The sequence below is a fragment of the Falco naumanni genome, chromosome 1 (genome assembly GCF_017639655.2).
Source record: "Falco naumanni isolate bFalNau1 chromosome 1, bFalNau1.pat, whole genome shotgun sequence".
Classification (NCBI taxonomy): Eukaryota; Metazoa; Chordata; class Aves; order Falconiformes; family Falconidae; genus Falco; species Falco naumanni.
The window spans coordinates 113,900,536-113,921,754 of NC_054054.1; the positions used below are offsets into that span (position 1 = coordinate 113,900,536).

At 42.2% G+C, this 21,219-nt stretch overlaps 1 protein-coding gene across 1 annotated transcript in view; it reads right to left on the reverse strand.

Moving 5' to 3' along the window:
* Positions 1–21,219, reverse strand: part of TNRC6C (trinucleotide repeat containing adaptor 6C) — a 109,177-nt gene that overhangs the window by 35,893 nt on the left and 52,065 nt on the right. The window contains 1 exon segment of the mRNA XM_040579594.1: positions 1,719–4,310. Within this exon segment, the coding sequence (XP_040435528.1) occupies positions 1,719–4,310 (2,592 nt within the window).

A 21,219-nucleotide genomic window follows, 5' to 3' on the forward strand; every position in this document is an offset into this window, starting at 1 on the left:
TTTTAAATTGTCTTCACTATTATATTCGGTCTATCCTCTTTCTTGCATGCTGTATTAAGTATATTCTGAGAGTTGGTTTTGCTTTAGTATCGTGGAATCTTAATGTTTTTGCAAAATGCACGATACTATCATTTTAACCTAGCCATGTGGTGGCTCGAGTGGATAGTTACAAGTTAATAAGCAGTTCTCTGACTGCATATACAAATTACTTCAAAGAAACTCTTCCTTTGCTAACATCTATTCTCCAGAGGAATCACTGTAGATTAACACCAATTTTAAAATTCCTTTTTCAAAATCTGAAGGATTCAGAACAGGAAGTCTTCCTCTGCAAGGTCTTAGACTACTGGAATAGCATTAACAGTACACTACTGTATATGAACAGTTTTACAAGCACCTATGTAACCATTAAAAAAACAGCTTAATGGAAAAAAGAAAAAAAAGAACAACCCACCCACCCAAAAGGAACCAGACCCCCACTGTCATGATACCTCCTCTACAAAACAGAAATCTGAATTGTCAGTTTCATGGATAAAGTTTTAAAATACAGATGAGTAAGCTTAAGGTAAATGAATTATAGATCACTTATATCGGAGAGACCAAGTACAAACCTATTTAAAGATTTCTCCTTCTGGAGCACATGTTATTTTATTAATATAGATGCTTTCAACTGTTAAAATATTTGGCCAGAGTAGGAACATGAGACTATTTTTACACAGACATTACAGTAAGTTTGAATTATTTCAAAACATCAAAGAAAAAAAAGATGGAAATAAGAGAAGCAGCACAAATCCCACTTGGAGAAAAACATGGTTAAAAAGTCAATATTTAGCCACGACCAAGACGAAACAAAAACTTGGAGACAAAAATCAGATGAAGAATTTCAAAGAGCACTGCAAGATTAGATTTTGAGAAGTCTGTGGTCATGACATAGGGCAGGGCTGCTAGTATCTTTTGTTTAAATACCTCCTCACTAAGCATTTTTCTTATTTTTTTCCTCATTTTTATTCTTTGCTGCATGTCTACAACAGTACCTTGTCTGTGATTAGAAAAATTCCTAGATGCCCAAAAACTTGTCTTTGGAACACAGCTGAAGTTATTCTAACTTTTCCCAGCCACCCTGAATATTAACATCTTCAACCAATCTCACTTTATGAGAATCACATAAAAGTCCAGGATACTACCTGTGCTTGAGACCTGAAGTATGGAAGAAAAACATAAAAGACAACAAACAGAAGACATGGAAACAGCAACAGCCCGGATTCACGCAACCGTTAAAAACATCTGTGGCCAAGAGATATGGTTTGCAGAAAAGAAACAGATGCAAACTGTCCAACCAAGAACAAAGACTGAGCGATGGTAACAGAAGACCAGAGAAAAAAGGTTAGCAAAAAGACCCCAAACTCTCAAATGGTTGAATTAAGAGAAGGTGCAAAGTAGCTGTGGAAGAGCTGACAAAATAAACGCGGGTCAATATCGACCCGATACTGTTGCAAGCCTTTCTTACATTCGCCTAACTATGGAAATTTGTGTGTCGGGTTCCACAGATTCCATCCTCAAGACGAAAAGTTAACACTGCTTCAGAGTAAACAAATAAACTTGTTCTATGACATAAACACAGAATTTCTACCTTCAACGCGTAACTACACACCGATCAGGCCAGACAGCATTTGGTAATTGGTACTGGTGGTATAAAGTAGCTTGTAAAACTATTTTCATACCTGGACCAAGCAGCGGGGACCGGTTCGGCTGGGCACTTGACTGGTGCGATGGCTGAGGTTCAACCATATTTGTGTTGATAATGGTGCTAGTGGTGGTGGTGTTGGTTGTGGTACTGCTCTGAATGATAGGATTATTTCTATCCCACATGTTTACAGTCTTGTTGTTGTTGTAATTTGGGTCGCCCCAAGCTGAGGTACCATCATCGATTTCCATCTTGCGGCGAATGGACGGTGGAGATGGCTCTTCCCAGCCAGTTGCCTCACAGTTCTCTTTTTGTTTGGCTGGCACTGGCCCACCAACCCACCCTGACCCCGTCTGTTTTACAGAAGCAGCTCCTCCCCAGTTACTCACATTGTTGTCCTGGGGTTTATTAGCCCAATTTTGTTGGGGGCCTGGCTTTAAAGATTCCCCCCAACTTGTACCTGTATTAGCCTTGCTGTTTGTGCCATTTCCCCACCCACTGGTCCCAGACCTTGTGGAATCATTCCAACCAGTCCCCGATCTATTGTCAGAATCCCATCCAGATCCATTCTTCTTCCCATCACCCAAGTGTCCAGGAACAGATGATGAATCTGTCCAATCTCCACCTCCTGAAGTCCAGCTTGGATTTGATTTCTGTCCATCTCCCCAGTTTTGAGATTTGGGTTTCTGAGGTTCACCCCAGGTAGGTGATTTGTCCTCCTGATTTGCGGTCCCACTCCAAGCGTGGCCGCTTTTGGCAGCAGCAGCATTATTAACAGTAGTAGAGCTTGCTGACTCTCCCCATCCCCCTGGGCCATTTGGTGCTTTGTTGTTACCGTCTCCCCAACCTGTATTTGTTGGAACAGCTGCCGGTGGAGAGTTGACCCACCCAGATACTGAAGAGGTATTTGTACTGTTCATGATGGACCCATCGTTCTTCCCCCCTGAGTTTGAAGATTGAGTAGCTGCACAGCCCCAGGCCTCTGTTCCATTGTCATTCTTTCGTTCAGACCTTGGGGACTCTTCAAATTCCCAGGCAGTGTTTTGCTTTACAGGAGTCTGTCCCCACCCCGTATTGGACAGGACCCTGGGGTCAAGGTCATTTCTTGGCAACTGAACTTGCCCTTGGTCTATCATCACTTTGTCTCTCCTCCTGCCCTCTCCAGCCCCCTCCCTCCCAGTACTGCCTTCATTTTGACTCCCACCGCTGTCGTTACTTCCTTCGCTAGCCGTGGTGCCAGATGCTGCAGCTTTGGCCCAAGAGTTTATTTGTTCGTTGCCCTGCTGCATGGCAGGATTTGGACTGGTAACGCTAGAGCTCTCCCACCCTGTTGATCCTTTCCCATTGATGTCACTATTGGAATGCTGGTTTGGGGGCTTACCCCATTCCCCGTTCACACCGTTACTGGTGTTACGGTTGGGGTGGCCCCAAGCTCCAGAATGCATACTACCGACACCGCTGTTGCCACCGCCCCTGCCCCACGCCAGTACCCCAGGACCAGACGGAGGCCCCGAATCCCACGCGCTTCCTCCGTTTCCTTCCTTTTGCACAGCACTGCTGGATCCGTTTTGTTTAGCACTTAATGCTGAGTTCACAGTGTCTCCATTCCCCTGACTGAACCCAGAATTGCTGTTTCCTGTGGCAGGATTACCTGGGGACATCCCCCACACTGAACTGCCCATTCCTTCACCACTGCCCCCGCTGACTTGAGAAACTGATGTTCCGTTAGCACCAGGAAGGCCTTGCAGGTGGGGCGGGATGATGGCCCCCATACCAACAGCCATCCCCCAGTTTGGCAGTCCATTTGTCTGCATTGCATTGATAGGGTTTGGTGAAGAGTTCATGGGGTTAGTGTTATTTGGTCCATCAGTGTTAAGGTTCTGAGGTTGTACGCTGAAAGACACATTCTGAGAAGTGGACGTTTGTGGTTCTGTGCTCTCTTGCGGCAGCAAGTTTCCCCAGGCACCTAAGGTGCCTGTTGGGTTCCCATTCTGGTTGCCCATGTTCTGACCTATGGCACTGACTGGACTGCAAATACTGGAAGGGTTGCCTGCTCCCACAGTTCCTTCATGTCCAAGTACAGGCCAGGCAGCTGGATTGGCATTAGGGTTAAGGTTAAGATTAATGCCAGCATTCGAGTTGGAAGCACCCCAGCAGTTCTGACTTCTACCATCTCCCATCATGTTGTCCATCTTTCCATCCCCACCACTGGCAGAGCAGTGAGCTAGGCCAGAGCTGGAGCCCGCCGCCACACCCCACACCCTGGCCGAGTTGCCGTTACCGTTTGCTCCACCAGCTCCAAGGGCACTCTGGTTAGAAGTGCTTTGGACGAGTGCTCCGTTGGCGCCATTATTGCCATTAGTTTTCTTTGTATGTCCAGTGAAGTTGCCTTGGGCACTCCCTGTAGCCATGCTACTGTTCTCTGAGCCACAGTTGGAGGCAGAGTCAGTGTCTGTAGTACATTCTGAGGCAGACTCAGTCTCAGCTCCGGTAATGGAAGGCCACGCTTCCTTGTCAGTCCTGTCTATTATCACTTTATCCCAGCTGCAGTTGCCTTCACTCCGGAAAGCGGGCTGCTGTCCCCAGTGGGAATTCTCATAATGGTCTCCCAATCCACTGTGGCTGAGATCTGAAAGGATCCAACAAGGTTAAAAATGAGTCCACTGTTCAAGCACAGCAAAAGCCCTCCATTAAGTACTATTTTACCTCGCTAGTTACTACACCGCATTATGCTAAAATTTAGAGTACATTCTCTAACATAATACCGCAATTTTCCTTGCTACAATAAAGCACGATGCTCATATTTAGTTTCGTTTAGTTGGGGTTTTTTGTTGGTTTTTTTTTTCTTTAATCTGGAAAAACTCTCAATTAAAATAATGGAACAATTCAGTTTTAGAACAGAGCAACAAAAGTGTTTTGCATCTCTTAGTATACCAGTAAAAATAATAAGCAGGCAATAAATAAGGATAGCAAATAACACTAATCTATGTAAAAATCTAAACAGCAAATATGGAAAAACTGCAGAAAATCTCTAGCAGACTCTTGCCATTTTTTTTGACTCAATTCTCATTCTCCAGAGAAACACAAAGAGCACCCAATAAGAAATGCAAAAGGTCTGCCTGCCATCAGATATTACACACACGTGTATCACACTCGGTACACTAAATTCACACCACATTTATGTTCTCAACCCTTCCTGTAAATAAAGAAAAAAATACTGACAGTCACCTTTATTATTCAGTGTCAATTATACATTTAAACACCACTGATGTAACTCACATCTTAGCAGAGAACTTAGGCATTTCTAAATAACAGTTTTGTCAGGAAACTTCTTTCTTAAAGGATTTACATGCAGCTTAAAAATTCTTTTGCACTTGTACACACAGACCAATTTCCCCCCCAAACCAATGAAAATCAATGCTACATTGTACAGATTCTCAGAAGACAGCCTTTTCAGAGCACTCAAACATAGACACTAACCCCAAAAAACTAAACAAAAGCTCTTGAGCATCTAATTGTTTGCTAGGGTACGAAGTTAAACTGGAAGACACACCACTTCTCATGCCAAGAACTCAAACTTCATCTAAGTTTTTGCATGTACTTTCCATCCCAATTGCTCTCTACAAGATTTCTTTTACTTTATTTTGATGGGAATTTTATAGCACGTAACTCAGTCTGATCCTAGGGATACATACTAGAGATGATCTGCAGCACAGCTCCTCCTAAACTGGTTGTCTAAATAAGGGAGAAAACTGCACCCACCTCAGTTACAAAATTTGGATGTCAATAATTTTTACTTGCTGTAAATCTCCTGTAACGTAAATTTTTTTGTTTGGTTTTTTTACGATTTGAATAAGAAGAGTATTTTTTAGGGAAGATGGATGCAACGCATCTCCCAAATAAACTGTCAACACTGGATGCCTGATATGCATTAATTTAAATCACAAATATTTTGATGTGATTGGCTCCTCTAACTGCCTCCAATTAGAGGTGTTCCAATACTGCAAAAAAATTGTTCCAAGAATGAAAAAAAAAGCTCTCTCTCTTTGACAAAGTCTTCTTATTCACACAATTCACCTGTGGCTTTTCAAGAAACGGGGCGATTACTCAGTTGCCTCTAGGAGATTTATCAAGATGAAGAAAGAGCACATTAAACCAGGGCAGATTGCCTTTTTTTTTTTTAAATTTAAATTTAAATCAATTGAAGCAAAAGTATGAATGTTAGAGAAAGGAAGGGAAAACAAGCTCATCACCTGTCTTCTCATGATGCCAGGAAAAGCCCAGCATTTCACAGAAAGAGCTAAATAATTGATGCGCATGCCAAATCCAAAAAAGAATGTGAAAGGAGCCACTCGGATTGACTTGGATGCTCTCCCCTATATGCAACAGCTGGAGAGGAAGCAAGCATCATGTTATTTCTGGGAAATCCAACTGGTTACATTGCAGAGCTAAGGAAGAAGGTTGAAAATTTACCTGATAATCTAGGTTTGCTACGCAGGTGTTAAATTGAGACCAGAATTCCTGATAAGACATGGAAGGCAAAGAAAGGCTGTGAAATGACTTAAAAAGGGTCAACAGGGTCAGAAAAATGAGCCAAGCAGCATTCTTAGCAGAGTAGGAATGAACAAAGTTAAAAAAAGCAGTGGCAGTCCAGGCCAGAAGATAAGAAGTTGAGGCAACCAAGGAGTCAGATAAGAGGAGTTATATGAGATTTTTTTTCAACACTGTGGGTGGTGAAATTCGGCACTGCATTTCAGACATGACAGAAAGGTTTAAAAGTGCCTTGAAATACATTGTTCCAATAAAAAGGTCTTGTCAAAGCCGAAACCTAAGCGAGTGCCTGGGAGAACGATGGCACTGCCCTGCCCAAGGCAAACAAGAATGTCTGCGCAGGGCAGGTTTGCGAATAAGGATCGAGAGCACAGTGCAAGACGGTCTCAACACACACAAAAATGGCACCAAGAGCAACCAGACGAGATGAAAGGGAGCTGCTTGTTTAATCACCTCCTTTCCTTTCTCCTCTCCCCCAAAGGTGGTGGTTAGAGCAATGCTCGGGTCTGAGAGCACTTCAGAGACAGCAAGTAAAGGGAAGGGGTGGGAATGGAAGAGGAAGATGACAAAACGGTTTAGAAAGATTCCTGAGAGTAAGAAGCAAAATGGTTCATTAAATAACATACCAGGATTTTGAAGAGCAGTCATAGAAACAAGAAGGGGGAAAAAAAATTACAAAGGGGAGTTACTATAAAACCCAAGAGATGTCCACTGACATCCACTGACAGCAGAAAATAGCCAAGTGCCTCAGCTTGGATAAGCACATCTACTCCAGACAGTATCACACCAAGTATGTTTGGCTTGGAAGGAGTGCACATGCAGCTCAAACCTCTGCTTGTCAAGACTTTGCAGCTCCATAGTTACCTTCTTTTTGTGTACCATCAGCCTAGTTCCTCTTAATCGAGGTTCAGTGGTTACTTTGATAGGGATTACAGTAATTCCACGTAGGTGACATAAAATAACCCAGTTGTCTCCTGAGCAGCAGCAAACGTGTGCTGCGCCTGCCCTGCTCTGGAGTCAGTCAGACCACGCTGGGACCTTCCCCAAGTCATACAGATTCAAACCCTTCCCCCAACCCCCTAAAACCCCCAACCCCCACCCCCAAACAAAACAACAAACAAAAAACAGCAAACCTGAAACATGCAATAACTTCATAGTGTCCAAATATTTACTGAGCAATTGGTTCTAATACTCAAGCTTGTAAGAAACAGGACAGACAAAGAATGAAAAAAAAAAAATATTCACAAAGTGAACAGAAAACTGCAAAAACTGTAATTTTGCTGCTGGACAAACTTAACAGTTTCAGTAGAGAACTGATCCTGAAGACAGTAAATTTTTATATTCTTGTCTCTAGAAGCAAATATCCAAGACAGTTTTCCATTTTCTCTAGACTAAAAGGAGTTCACTCCTATATATTAAATAACTAGTAGCACAGTCCTACTTTATCCATAAGAACTTTAAACATTTCGGAAAAATAATGAAAGCAAAATATTTCATATGATTAAACCTAGAGAATTCATTTGGTTTGTTTGGTTTTTTTTCTGAACACACAGATTTCCTCCAACTTTCTAGGAAACCAACTCTTCATAGAAATTGCCAGTATTTTCTTATATTTTCAAATCTTTTAAGAGTGAAATGGGAAACACATCAAAAAAATTCTTAAGAACTAGTTCCTCTTTATTTATGCAAAGATCAGAAATAAAAGCACTGCAGTCTACCAGAAGCAGTTCTATACTTCCTCTGTGAACTGAGCAAAGATTTTAAACAAAGCATGAGGAACAGGAACCACAGGTATTTTGTGTTAGCAAATCCTAGTGCTGGTACAGTGCAAAGTGAAATTGATTTTTAAATTAACACTTTGTGTTTGAAAAATCTTAATTATGCCTCTTTCATAAAATATGGTGTCCTTGATTAATAACATTTCTTCAGCAATCAGAAAGGAAAAATTAAGCTAAGGGTAACAGCTCAAATTTGTTTTAAACAAGCATACAACTTCTGGCAAATTGCAATCATACATGCCATCTGAAAAATGCACAGCTTTGATCAGTATTACCAATAGGCACGAGGGGTTTATTTTGTTCTGGTTTTAAATAATATTCTTAATTTAAATAATATTCTTCATGGGGTGGGAGGAGACTGCTGGTGTTGCTACATACTGGACTCAACATACTTGACCAACTTCAATTTAGTGCTTACTAAAAATAGAAAACACTTTTTGCTGCGTTTGACAATGAATACGAATAATGAGTTGCAAAAGAAGTTTAATGTTTACATAATTACAAATGTAGAGTATGAGTAGAGTGAAATGGGAGAAGCTGTTGCATGCATTCCTTAGAAAAGCAAAATACTTTGCCTGCACAAGCAATTTACCCAAAACTCCGATCCTACTCTGAAAATGTAATTTACAAAAATTTTTCTTTTCCTTTTTGTTCAGTTGAGTTAAAAGTAACTGTATCTTCATAACTTCCACTACAGAAATTAGTTTGAATGCTGCGCAGTAAAATTATGCATCCTCACCCTGCAATGTAACATTCAGCTGATCTAGGAACTGAAGTATGGAGAGGGGGCGAAATGGCAAAGCTCGAGATAAACTTTTAATGAGAACCACATTATTAGTGTGGTTTGCTGATCCAATTTTAAATCAGCTCTGATACTGACTCCTTCTCCTGTTACTAGTTTTATTTTTCAGTTCATGTTAGCCAGCAAAACAACAACCAGATTCATTGGCTCGTCCTGTCCTGCCCAAAGGAGATTACAGGCGATGTTGTTCTTTGCTTTGACATGCAGAATAGAGAAAAATCCCAAAGGCCAGTGATAGTCCTACGGGGGATTTTACTTGTCACACAAAGGTTAGTGATTCTGAGTAGGAAGTTGAGAAAACAGGGCAAATTCTCCCCCCAAAAGAAACAGTTTTCAGTTCAATATAAGCAGATCTTTAAAAGACTATATATGGATTTTTCTAAATCTAAATTAAATACAAATTGCCAGAAATATTTTTAAGTCCTAGATCAAATGTAGCATAATTTCATTTAAAAAAAAAAGAAGGATGACACAAGCATCTATTCTGAAAAACAAAATATAATGAAGTAGAAAATCTGGGAATTGTAGAGCTAATATTCCAGGTTACCTGCTACATCCAGCTCTATGCATAAGCTACAGGACAAATTTGGAAACTGTCATCTATTTGAAGCCACTTAGAAAGCTAACTTACAACAAGTCTCATACATGTGAGGAAGCTGAAATCTTGAATAGCATACATAATGTGGAAAGACAGAAAAGAGGTGGAAGCACTGAATAAAACAGCTTGATTTTAAAACTAAACCATAGTTAAGCACACAAGTGGGAAAACCTGTTACCCGTTTTAATTTTCTGCACTACGACATTAAAATGTAGCTCCTTCCCTCTGATGCTGAAAGCTTTTTAAATCCATTAAGAAAACAAGCAAAAATAAATGACATTTTTCATTATTAGTAGAGATTCCACTAAATGCTACCTCTCTCCAAAACAAAAGCAGCAGTACAAAACACGAAATAATTGCATTTTTCTGCTCAGTGCAACATATCTTTAGCAAGCAGCTCACTGCGAAGACGCCATTTTATCAAACCTGAAATGCAGCCAAAAGCTTAGGACGCTGTGCTGCTGCTCTCTCTCTGAAATGTTATGTAATAAATTGATTTAACAGAAGCAGATGCTATTTTCTCAGGGTTAGGGTTACTTTCTCTTTTTTTTTGGCTCTAAAAAGGGCTGATGGGTAATAAAATACCTGAAGAAAGGAGCCGCCCAACCATCCTAGGAGACGCTACATTGTGTGCAGAGCTGTTTCTACTCCTGCATCTACGTTCTCCAGGGCTCTCGGCTTCAATATGTCGGCTGTGTACAGTGTAAGCCTCATCCTGTAGAGCTGCCAAGAAAATCTCTCTGTGCAAGCGTGCGCCCAGACAACCTGCGAGCTCGGTCGGGCCTCGGCTGCACTGGCTATGGAAATGCCCTTTCCACGCACAGCCCTCCTCCCCCTTCCCCTCGCCGCTCCTTAACTCTAGGTGAAGGTATCAACAGAGTAGGATTTTTAAGCTTTGATTATCTAATTGCAGCTGACACTAAACCGATCTTCCTTCCTCTTTAAATTCTTTCAACTGTCACAAAACATTTTCACTTCAGGACCCAGCTACAATTAGCACCCTAGCTGCTTTTCTCGTGCTTTTGAAAGTCAGCCAAGACAAGACGCGGGCGCTGCCGACTGCCTGCCCCAGCGACAGAGCGCCTGCCCCTGCCCACCGCCCTGCCCCACCGACAGCAGCTCCTGCTCCTCATCCTCCTCCCTGCCCCACCGACAGCAGCGGCTCCTGCTCCTCATCCTCCCACCTGCCCCACCGACAGCAGCGGCTCCTGCTCCTCATGCTCCCACCTGCCCCACCGACAGCAGCGGCTCCTGCTCCTCATCCTCCTCCCTGCCCCACCGACAGCAGCGGCTCCTGCTCCTCATCCTCCTCCCTGCCCCACCGACAGCAGCGGCTCCTGCTCCTCATCCTCCCACCTGCCCCACTGACAGCAGCGGCTCCTGCTCCTCATCCTCCTCCCTGCCCCACCGACAGCAGCGGCTCCTGCTCCTCATCCTCCTCCCTGCCCCACCGACAGCAGCGGCTCCTGCTCCTCATGCTCCCACCTGCCCCACCGACAGCAGCTCCTGCTCCTCATCCTCCTCCCTGCCCCACCGACAGCAGCGGCTCCTGCTCCTCATCCTCCTCCCTGCCCCACCGACAGCAGCAGCTCCTGCTCTTCATTCTCACTGCCCCACCGACAGCAGCGGCTCCTGCTCCTCATCCTCCCACCTGCCCCACCGACAGCAGCTCCTGCTCCTCATCCTCCTCCCTGCCCCACCGACAGCAGCTCCTGCTCCTCATCCTCCTCCCTGCCCCACCGACAGCAGCTCCTGCTCCTCATCCTCCTCCCTGCCCCACCGACAGCAGCGGCTCCTGCTCCTCATCCTCCTCCCTGCCCCACCGACAGCAGCGGCTCCTGCTCTTCATTCTCACTGCCCCACCGACAACAGCAGCTCTGGCTCATCCTCCTCCCTGCCCCATCACCAGCAGCTCCTGCTCCTCATCCTCCTCCCTGCCCCACCGACAGCAGCTCTGGTTCATCCTCCCACCTGCCCCAGAGACAGCAGCAGCTCCTGCTCCTCATGCTCCCACCTGCCCCACCGACAGCAGCGGCTCCTGCTCCTCATCCTCCCACCTGCCCCACCGACAGCAGCGGCTCCTGCTCCTCATCCTCTTCCCTGCCCCACTGACAGCAGCTCCTGCTCCTCATCCTCCTCCCTGCCCCATCACCAGCAGCAGCTCCTGCTCCTCATCCTCCTCCCTGCCCCATCACCAGCAGCTCCTGCTCCTCATCCTCCTCCCTGCCCCATCACCAGCAGCTCCTGCTCCTCATCCTCCTCCCTGCCCCATCACCAGCAGCTCCTGCTCCTCATCCTCCTCCCTGCCCCATCACCAGCAGCTCCTGCTCCTCATCCTCCTCCCTGCCCCATCACCAGCAGCTCCTGCTCCTCATCCTCCCTGCCCCAACAGCTCCTGCCCAGCATCCTCCTCCCTGCCCCACTGACAGCTCCCACCGCCTGTCTTGTCGGGCGAGCAGCAGACCAAGTCCCAGATGTATATTGGCACACTGCCAAGCCCTTAATGACTTCCCTGCCTCTATCTAAAAGAGATCCAAGTGGCAAACACGGGAGCGTATTAATCCAAGGCGCTGTTTATAAACGCAGGGAAGAACTGCCCTAAACCAGGCGGCGCGGAGCAGGGCGCTGCTTCCTGCCTCCTGCAGAGCAGGGACCGACCATCTTGGCACCGCAGGCTGCACAGCACTGCTGTGCTTTCAGACACATGAACACAGAAGAATGTGAACAGAAGCAGGGGCGGAGGATGACGACAGCTTAATGTTTTGAGGGCCTAAATATCATCACAAATTGTGAGAAGACATGTAGAGAACTTTTATCAATGCCTGCATACGAATCTCCTGTATGTCTAATACACTCCTTTACAATTATTTCCCCTTCTCACTTCCTTGCTCCTCTTCTTCCTCCTCCTATCTGCCCCAAATACATATTAATTACACAGTAAATGGAGCATGTTTTAAATTTGCTGTTTCAATTCTTGTCAGGTGTTCATTTGAGCAGCTTCACCCACTGCACTGGATCGCACACAACCCATGTCTCTTTAAAGGTTTGGCTGCATTCTCAGAATTGCTGCCACTTCACTACCAAAGCACAATTGCTGCTGCTATTCTTGGCTCAAGAACTGTTCCACTGAAGTACTCCTGAAAATAGTCGGTTTCCTTCTGAAGACATTTATTCTCTGCTTCTTTGCAATAGTCTCTGAATACTGGTCAGGCTCAACCTCATTTTAAAAACAACAGACAAATGAAAATCAAATCTGTTTGGTTTTCTTTCCATTCAGAAAACTAGATCAAATGCAATCAGAACCCAAACTTGAGGGCCAATTTTGCAGTAACAAATATTGTTGTGGTTTATAACACAATAACAGCTATAAATGATTGAAATTTTCATTAGTTAAAACAGTATGTCAAAACTGGAAGAGAACATAGAATACATTCCCACATTCCTTTCATTTTTCTTATTAATAATACAAATTTCCTGTAATGAACTTCAATTTACAGAGGCAGGTACTTACAGAGGGCAGCAATTCAAAAGAACTGTTTTAGCCAGACAGGAGCACACATGAAGGCAATGCAGAACGCCAAGAAAAGTCAGAGCCTGCACCAAGGTCTGGGGGCACAGCTTCCACTCCAGCCCATGCTGGCAGAGAGTGTCTGTTCTTTTCCATGTGCCCGGTCTTGCAGCAACCTTGCCAGGGCATGCCTGTCATAAATTTGAAATCCTTATAGGATACCTGAAGTCTAAAAAAGGACATTTGAGAGGTCACACAGACCACTCACCTGATCTAAGGAACTACTCCTGGTACACACTAGGTGATGTTCATCCAACCCACCAAGGAAGCCCCTCCAGCAACAGACTGCACGTTCCCCAACACGCTCAGTTCTTGAGACAGCTTTCATACTGGCAGGTTTTTCTAATGTCTAACCTTAATCTTCTTTGTTGAAATTTAAGCCCATTATTTCTTATCTGATCCATCACAGGCACACAGAACATATCACTTTCTTCCCTGCAGCAGTCATTTAGGTATTTCTGCATTTATAATTCCAGTCTCCCTTTGACTTAGGAGCTCCAATGCCTTCAGTCCTTTCAAGGCTTGTTTTCAAGATCTCTACCAATTCCTGGTGCACTCCTCTGACAGCTGGTTCACCTTCCTTCCGAAGGCAGAGAACCCCAATGTGGACTCAATATTCAAAAACTATCAGAAATGCCTCATGGAAAGCAGTACTGTTTATATGCCTCAGTATATCTGTCTGCTTTTCAACAGTGTGACACCATTAATCTAGTTTACCCTGTGACCAATTCCAGATTCATTTTTGCAGCGTGACACTCACATAACCATATTTGTGTACAGAGCTGTTCTTGCCAAAATAAAGAACCTTTCCCTTTTCTTTATTTTGTATTCAATTACAGAATTTTGTCACCGCTATTCCATATTGGAATTTTGTCTTCCGGTCGCCTTGCACTCTCCTCCAGTTGGTATCACTAAAAGATTCAACGAAGGCTGTTGGTTTTAGCCAAAAGACTGATACAAACACCAAAGAACACAGATTTGCACTCTCACTCAAAACATTCTCATCATTCTGCCAGTAAGGACTGACAGCTACTCCCTGTCCACATCTTCCTGAGCAGCTACGACACTTTTCATCTTATACTTCCCACTTATTTACACCACAGCACATCCACCATGAGAAAGCCTTGTGAGGCACTAGCAGAGGCTGGACAAGGTTGACTGATAGGACATGATTTTCCCTCCCATTTTGCAGACAGGGAACTACCCTCCTTTGACACGACCCGTGTTGGCTCTGCACTTCTCCCCTGCAAAGTTCTAAATGCACAGAAGTAGCTGCTTTGGTTATTTTGCCTAGCATCATTCTAGCAGATTACTCAGATCTGTAATTCCTCGGTTTTTCCTTTCTCACCTTTTAATATCAGTTGTTTTATTTTCTGTTTTCTAGTTTTCACACTCAAAAGAATGCCAGTGGGCCATATCACTCCAACCCATCCCCAGTGGAGTCTGCCATAAATTTCATCACTTCCAAGCAACTGGAAACACTTCATTTCTTTATGTACTCTAACTCACTGTAGCCTTAGTTCTAAGTCTATCATTAGTTTACAAACGAAGGGAAAGGGCATTTAAAGTATTCCTGATACCCTCTATCAGTGGTTCTCCCCACTGATAATCAGACCAGTTCCAATGGCCTTCCTTTTACTACTAACAGGCTTAGAATCATAGAATCACTTAGGTTGGAAAGGACTTTAGATCATCAAGTCCAACCGTTAACCCAGCACTGCCAAGCCCACCACTAAACCATGCCCCTAAGCACAACATCTACACATTTTTAAAATCCTTCCAGGGATGGTGATGCCACCACCTCCCTGGGCAGCCTGTTCTGATGCTTATGGAAGCGTTAGCTTTTTTTTTCTTTGTGTGTGGTGTTTTTTTTCCCTAACAGCTACAAACTTCTTTGGTTTTCATTTGTTTCTTGTAGTATCACACCCGTTTCCTGAGCTGTACAAACTCAGTTTTCTGATACTTTTCACATGATGTTACTCCCTTTTCTGCTCTTCCCCAGGACCAAACTCTTATTTCCTGGTCAGTTTGATCTCAGTTAGTTGCTTTCTACTTTTTACTTCTCCACCATCACAGACAGGTCCTGCTCCTCAGTCTCTTCACATGGCTTGGCATAAAACTGCACATTTTAACAACTTGTCAGACTCTTTGTCTCCTGACCTTTTTTCCCCACAGACATCTAGGCAGCTCATGCATTGGGCTATCACTACAGCACAGCCGTCCTACAGGGAAGCTGCAGGCAGGATGCAGGTCTACTGATTCTAAAGCAAAAGCAGTGATCTTTAAGCCATCACGCTTTTGCACAGCCCCACTCTTTGAAAGTGAGGACAGCAAAACTGTAAAGGCATCTAGGTTATTTATCCTTTTACAGATTTCTATTTTTCCTTCTCCCAGTGAAAAATTCTAATCACTGTCAAATAGATTTGAAGCAGCAGATTTATTTTTCACACTCCACTGCCTGATGTCAGATAACATACACAATACAGAAAAATTCATTCCAAAGATTAGTTTACTGATGAGTTTTTACCATCATTTTTCATTCATAATGCCTGTATTTGTGCTACACAGAACCTGCTACTTCTCTATCTATATTCAAAGCATTATATAGATTTTTTTTGAATTTACATAGGAGACAAAACCCTTTACTAGCTGAGGCTCACTTCCCACAGACTTTCCCATTACTGCATTTCAGAAAACTTTCATCACTCAGGAGTATATCCAGATTGTAACTACTGGCTAGATCCCATCTCCATGTTAACTGCTACATTTTTGTCCTTCTGTGACGTTTCTTTAACTTCCTTTTGTGTAATCATATTACCTGTTACCAGTGACCTTTGGTAACACTACCTGATTTCCAGGCACATGTGCCAGATAGCAAGCACTACCAAATGCTAAGCAAAGCCCTGAGGAGCAAAACAAGAAAGAAAGAAAGAATCAGCACTTACGCAACCTCTGGTAGTACCTGAAGGTCCCTTTACAATGCTAATTCGACAAGACTATTAGGAAAAGATGTAATCAAAACAAATACTGGCAATTTCTCTATTTTTTTAAACAAATGGCATAATAACAGATTTGATCCCACTAGTTGGATAACTTTCAGATAGCCACAGTGTGGAAACATTGCGTACAGTGATTAGCTGTACAGTGAACAGCTCTGCAAATTATGGCCAGCACCTATTCAAGTGATGCAAGAATTAAAAGCTGTTAGAAATTTTATTGCAGATAAGCATTATGTATTTGCTAGATACAGTTACCTTCCGCACAAGCAGTATAAACAGCCAATTCTTGTGTTTACAAAGAAACACCACCATGCTAGTTCCTTCATTCAAGATCAACATCCATGGTAAAACAAAGCCCATCTGGCAGGTATTATGCAGTACACTTCAAAGAGAAACTGTATTTGCTACATAAAGTGTGAAATCATATACACAGAAAGCATGCAAACAAGATAAATATATATCTAATACCCGATTTTTACTTTATAGCGTTTAGTGTTGTAACTATTACATACTAAAAACTCTGCTTATGGAAGACCCAAAATAAATTGATTTCTGAAGTTTCTGGGTTTAATTCTGTAACTTTCCAACTAAAAGCAAAAACACAGTAATGCTTTTCCAACGTAGATATTCTGCTAATGTAATTACAGTTCAGTAAATCATTTCCATAAACAGTTTTCACATGTGCTTTGTTTGTCAAAAATCAGCCTGTTTGCCATGCCCCCAGAAAATCAAACTAAATCTGGTTTCAGACTTTTGAAATAAGACTTTATTCATACGCTTTGGAACTACCTTTGCATATACATATGCCTTACCTACGGTCATCACAAAGTACAATAAGCTAAACTCGGCAACAGTTCAAACGTGTTTAGCATGGATGTCACTACTACCTTGCTAGATCTGATCACGCAACTGTATGGCAAAGCTTATCTGTGTTTTCCAACTTTATGGACTGGTTTTAGAAAGGAGATTATCTCTTCCTAAAAATTTTATCCAAATTTGACTTCACAACCATATAAAATTGCCCTATTATAAGGAACTGCAAAGCAACCCACAGGTACAGGATTGGATGTTTCAAGCGAGTATCATCAGACGTTATTTTAAAAGTAAATATTTTTTTTCAGTCTTGCTTTCAAGAAGAATTATCAAACCCAAAGTTAATACAAACAGATTTCTAAGAGTTAACCTGCTACACAGCAGCACTCAGCAACTCCCAACTGCCCACAACACTTACTTCAACATGCACATACCATGCAACTTAAGAAATCTTGAAACATGAAATAAAACTTCCAGCTTCACAGAAAAGAAGAATAAAGTTCAGCACACAACCTGGCATCAGCCCACAGTAGGAAAATAAATCTCTAACTGCTGTCAAATTCTCACTTCCCAGAAAACAACAGACAGAACAAATTAAAAGCGTAACTCTTCAGTTTCCACAATGCTTGCATGTTTTCTCGTTTTGACTACCGCATGAATTACTGGCTTTTATTTCTTGTTAGACTTTGGAAACATATGTTACGGATTTGTTCAACAAAGTACTCAACTCGCCAGTACAAAAGGAGTGCAGAAGTGTCATCATGACTCCTGCAGGACATGGTACATTTCTTTGGAGTTGATGGATGTTGGTTTCACATTGCTGAATTGCAGAAAAGTGAAAGGCATCTTCAAGAAAAACTGATTACTTCTTTTGATCTTTGTTCTCATAATCATCAAACACACAGTGGTTGCCTGGAGACTCCTATACAAACGTCATAATTTGTAAAGAAACAAAGAAGGGTATATTATTTGTTATTTTTAATCTCCCATGGTAGCTTCCAGAAATTACCTTAATTCTTTCAGATCACATGGCAAAAGGGTCATTCCATTAATGTCTCACACGTTAATAAGGGAAGTTAACTATTCACCACTTTTATTGGAGTTAGCTGACAATGTGGGGAAGCAAGAGATAAAAAGCTGCAGCTTTAAGTAGAAATAACAACCTAGACTGGAATTTAGACTACTGCTCATACATTACAGATACAGCTTTCCTTCAGTGTAATCCTGGAAAGGGTTACAGAGAGGGCATGTCAAGAACCAGCTTTGTAGCTCAAAGTAAAAGTTCCAGACAAATAACTCTTCTACAGAAAATGCTCTGGAGTACTACAATCAGTTTCATACTAGTTAAAAATGAACAAAAGATTGTTTCAAATGGTAAGATTTCTAAGATATTCTATGCAACTTGAAATGCTTTAATTTTGGCTCTTAATAGTTAGTCTAGTTAACATCATCGAGATTACCTTAAAAGACAAACAAAAAATCACAACTCTCACCCACTTCACTGATACTTCCAGATGATAAACTGACAAAGAATTTATTCCTGGTCATTAATTCCCACTTGCCTTACATTGGCAGAACATTCTTTTTAATTCATGACACTGCAGTTAGAGTTCTGATAAGTGTTTTGGATAGGCCAAGGCAGTAGATAACAGCGACTGCTGATAAGAGAATAAAGAGATAAAATAGTGCGATTTTTACAGTGAAGAGGCTGGCAATGTCTCTCTAACAGCCTTCCTTGTATCCAGGTAGTTATAAATAGCACCTGAAGGAACGTGGTTGCATAATTTCACATTAACTATAACGGAATATGACCCCATAAAAAGAAAAGCCACTGACATGAATGCACATTAGGCATCTTCTGGATCCAAGATGCCAGTGTACAAGGACCCTGGCTCTGCGATCAACTCCAAGTCATCCATAAGAAGAAAGTTACTACTGTTCATCATAAGCATAAAGAAGCCACACATGGAGACTTGCTTGGGCAGAATCAGCAGAGGTCTAACAAGCTCTGGTTAGGCAGTCAGGTTAGCACAGAGGGAGAAAGCCCGAAGCACTGATGTATTATTGACTGCTTTTAGGCTTTGAAGATGTCTAATGAAGTCCATGAAATGATCACTCTTCTACAATGCAGGTGCTGTTGAGACAGACAAAATTCCTGTTTACACGTGGATCAGGTACCTACACTGATTCTTCCAGACAACTCCAGATTTTTTTGTTCCTTCCCTTCCCCCAGAGAACTTTTACTTGCAAAGATTCTTTAGTAAATTAAATACTCAGGGAATCAGACACGGACATTTAAAGGAATATAGTTCCTACTGATGGTAAGAGGAGGAAGGTGGAAAGTTTCCTTCTGACAAAGTATTGCTCAGTGAGAACCTTCACGTTTAAAGATCTTTACTTTCCTATCCACAAAAGTATGACCCAGTTTGAATTAAATTTCATGGGAAATCCACAATTTAAGTGCTGGAGGTTTTCAGGATATAGAATCCCAACATTTTTTCTAAGGCTAATAGTTACTCAAATCCTAACAGCTGTGACGAGAAGTTTTGGCCGCCTCTGGATATTCCCACTTCTTCTTTGCTCTTTACGTGTGTCAAGGTGAAGGTGAAGCTGGTATGAGACCCCAAGTAACACTGGCAATGTACATGCTTCATGGTTACAGAGGTCTCTCAGGAGTGAGTTATGCTATACTCCTCTCTTGGCCTCACAAAGCAGCCAGGCACACAGCTGCTGTCGTTATAAACTGAGCTAGACAGATTATTTTTTTTTTTTTCCTCCCGTAACTGTAGCTGGTAAATGAACTGATGCTCCACCTGCTGGAGAGAGAACTAGGCGAGCACTAGTATTCAGCAAGTTCTCGCTACGAGAAACATGCCACCATTTACGTCTCAAAACACAGCCTCTTGCTGTCAGCAGACAAAAAAATTATCCAAGGATTTAGCTTCTCTAAAATTCTCTTCCCTGCTCCAAGAACTGCGCACAGATTGTCTGGTGCCTTTCAAAGCTTTTCTTTTGACTTCACATAGTAAACACCTGACAATTCTGACTCTGTGCACTAATTGCTTTCAAGTAACACTTTTGCTAAGAGTTTGATATGGACTAACTTGTTTTGTGCAATACGGAGTACAATATGCATCCGAAAAGCTGCTGCACTCCTCTTCCTCTCATTTGTACTAGCTTTTACTGCATTCTGTATTTTTCCAATAGTAACAGAAAAGTAGCAAAAATATAAAAAAGTAAATTAATACAACAGCATAAAACATCTGCTGATAGTTGCCAGGCTGACAAACTACAGAGATGAGTGCTTACTTTATGCAGCAAGTTAAAATAGGAATCAGGAAAAGAAGTCTAGAACCTCAAGGCACAAATGCATCTGGCAAGATCAAAGTCAGACAGCTAGTACTATGCTCTTACAAGCCAAGTTCTTTTATGGATTATGTTATGATTTACAGTGGACTTTGTTTCATGATTTACAGTGTGTTTCTTAACCACCAAACAAAAATGTTTCAGATATGTCTATAATGATGCCTAGAAGTTTAATACTGACCCCTCAGACAGCCTGAGCCACTTCAGTTGGTCGAGTTGTCTATACCACTTAAATAATCACTACATTTCGGAAAATAAAAATAATAAACCTCTAAATATTTTAATACAAATATATCTAACACAGAACATCAGTCTGACAGTTAAACATCTCCAAATGAAAAAGGAGCCATGAATGTCAGCCACCATCCCTGCTGAACTGTGATTTGCAAAGATGAGAATGCTGCTCTAACTGGTACAAACTTGATTATATTCCATCTCAATAAAGCCAAATACTTGAGAATACAGAAGTAGAACCTCCACTCTCCCTAAAAAAAAACCCCAATGTTTTCAATAAATAATTATTTTATTTTGCCTTTTCAGATTTGTGTTTTCTGGAGAGTAGTTGAATATTATTCCCAAATGCATCTCAATAACCATTTAATTTCTGGGAGAGATGGTTTTCTTATCGAACTAAAACTTCTAAGGACAATACCAAATAATTTTCTCTGCTGGAGTTCAGCAGCAAGTACAGCAAAAATAGTGAAAGATTCACTAATGCCCAAAGGGAAAAACTGCAGACAGTTCAGATCCGAACTTTGTGAAGTTTGACAGCGTTAATGAGTGATAATGAGCAACACTTGAGACCATACAGAAATTACTTATATTCAAGATATCAAAACCCCCTTGTGACTTAGTCCAGATAACTTTTCCTAAGCCACAGATAACTGTATCTTAGAACACTCCCTGCTTTGCCTAACATGACATACACATACAGCAGCGATGAAAAAGGTGATGGATTCCAATTACCAACCAAGCTCATCTCCGCTGCAAACAATACAGAATCTCTAGCACAGAAGGGCAAATAAGAAGAGAACTGCTGCTTTTTTTCTCATGAGCAGCTTCA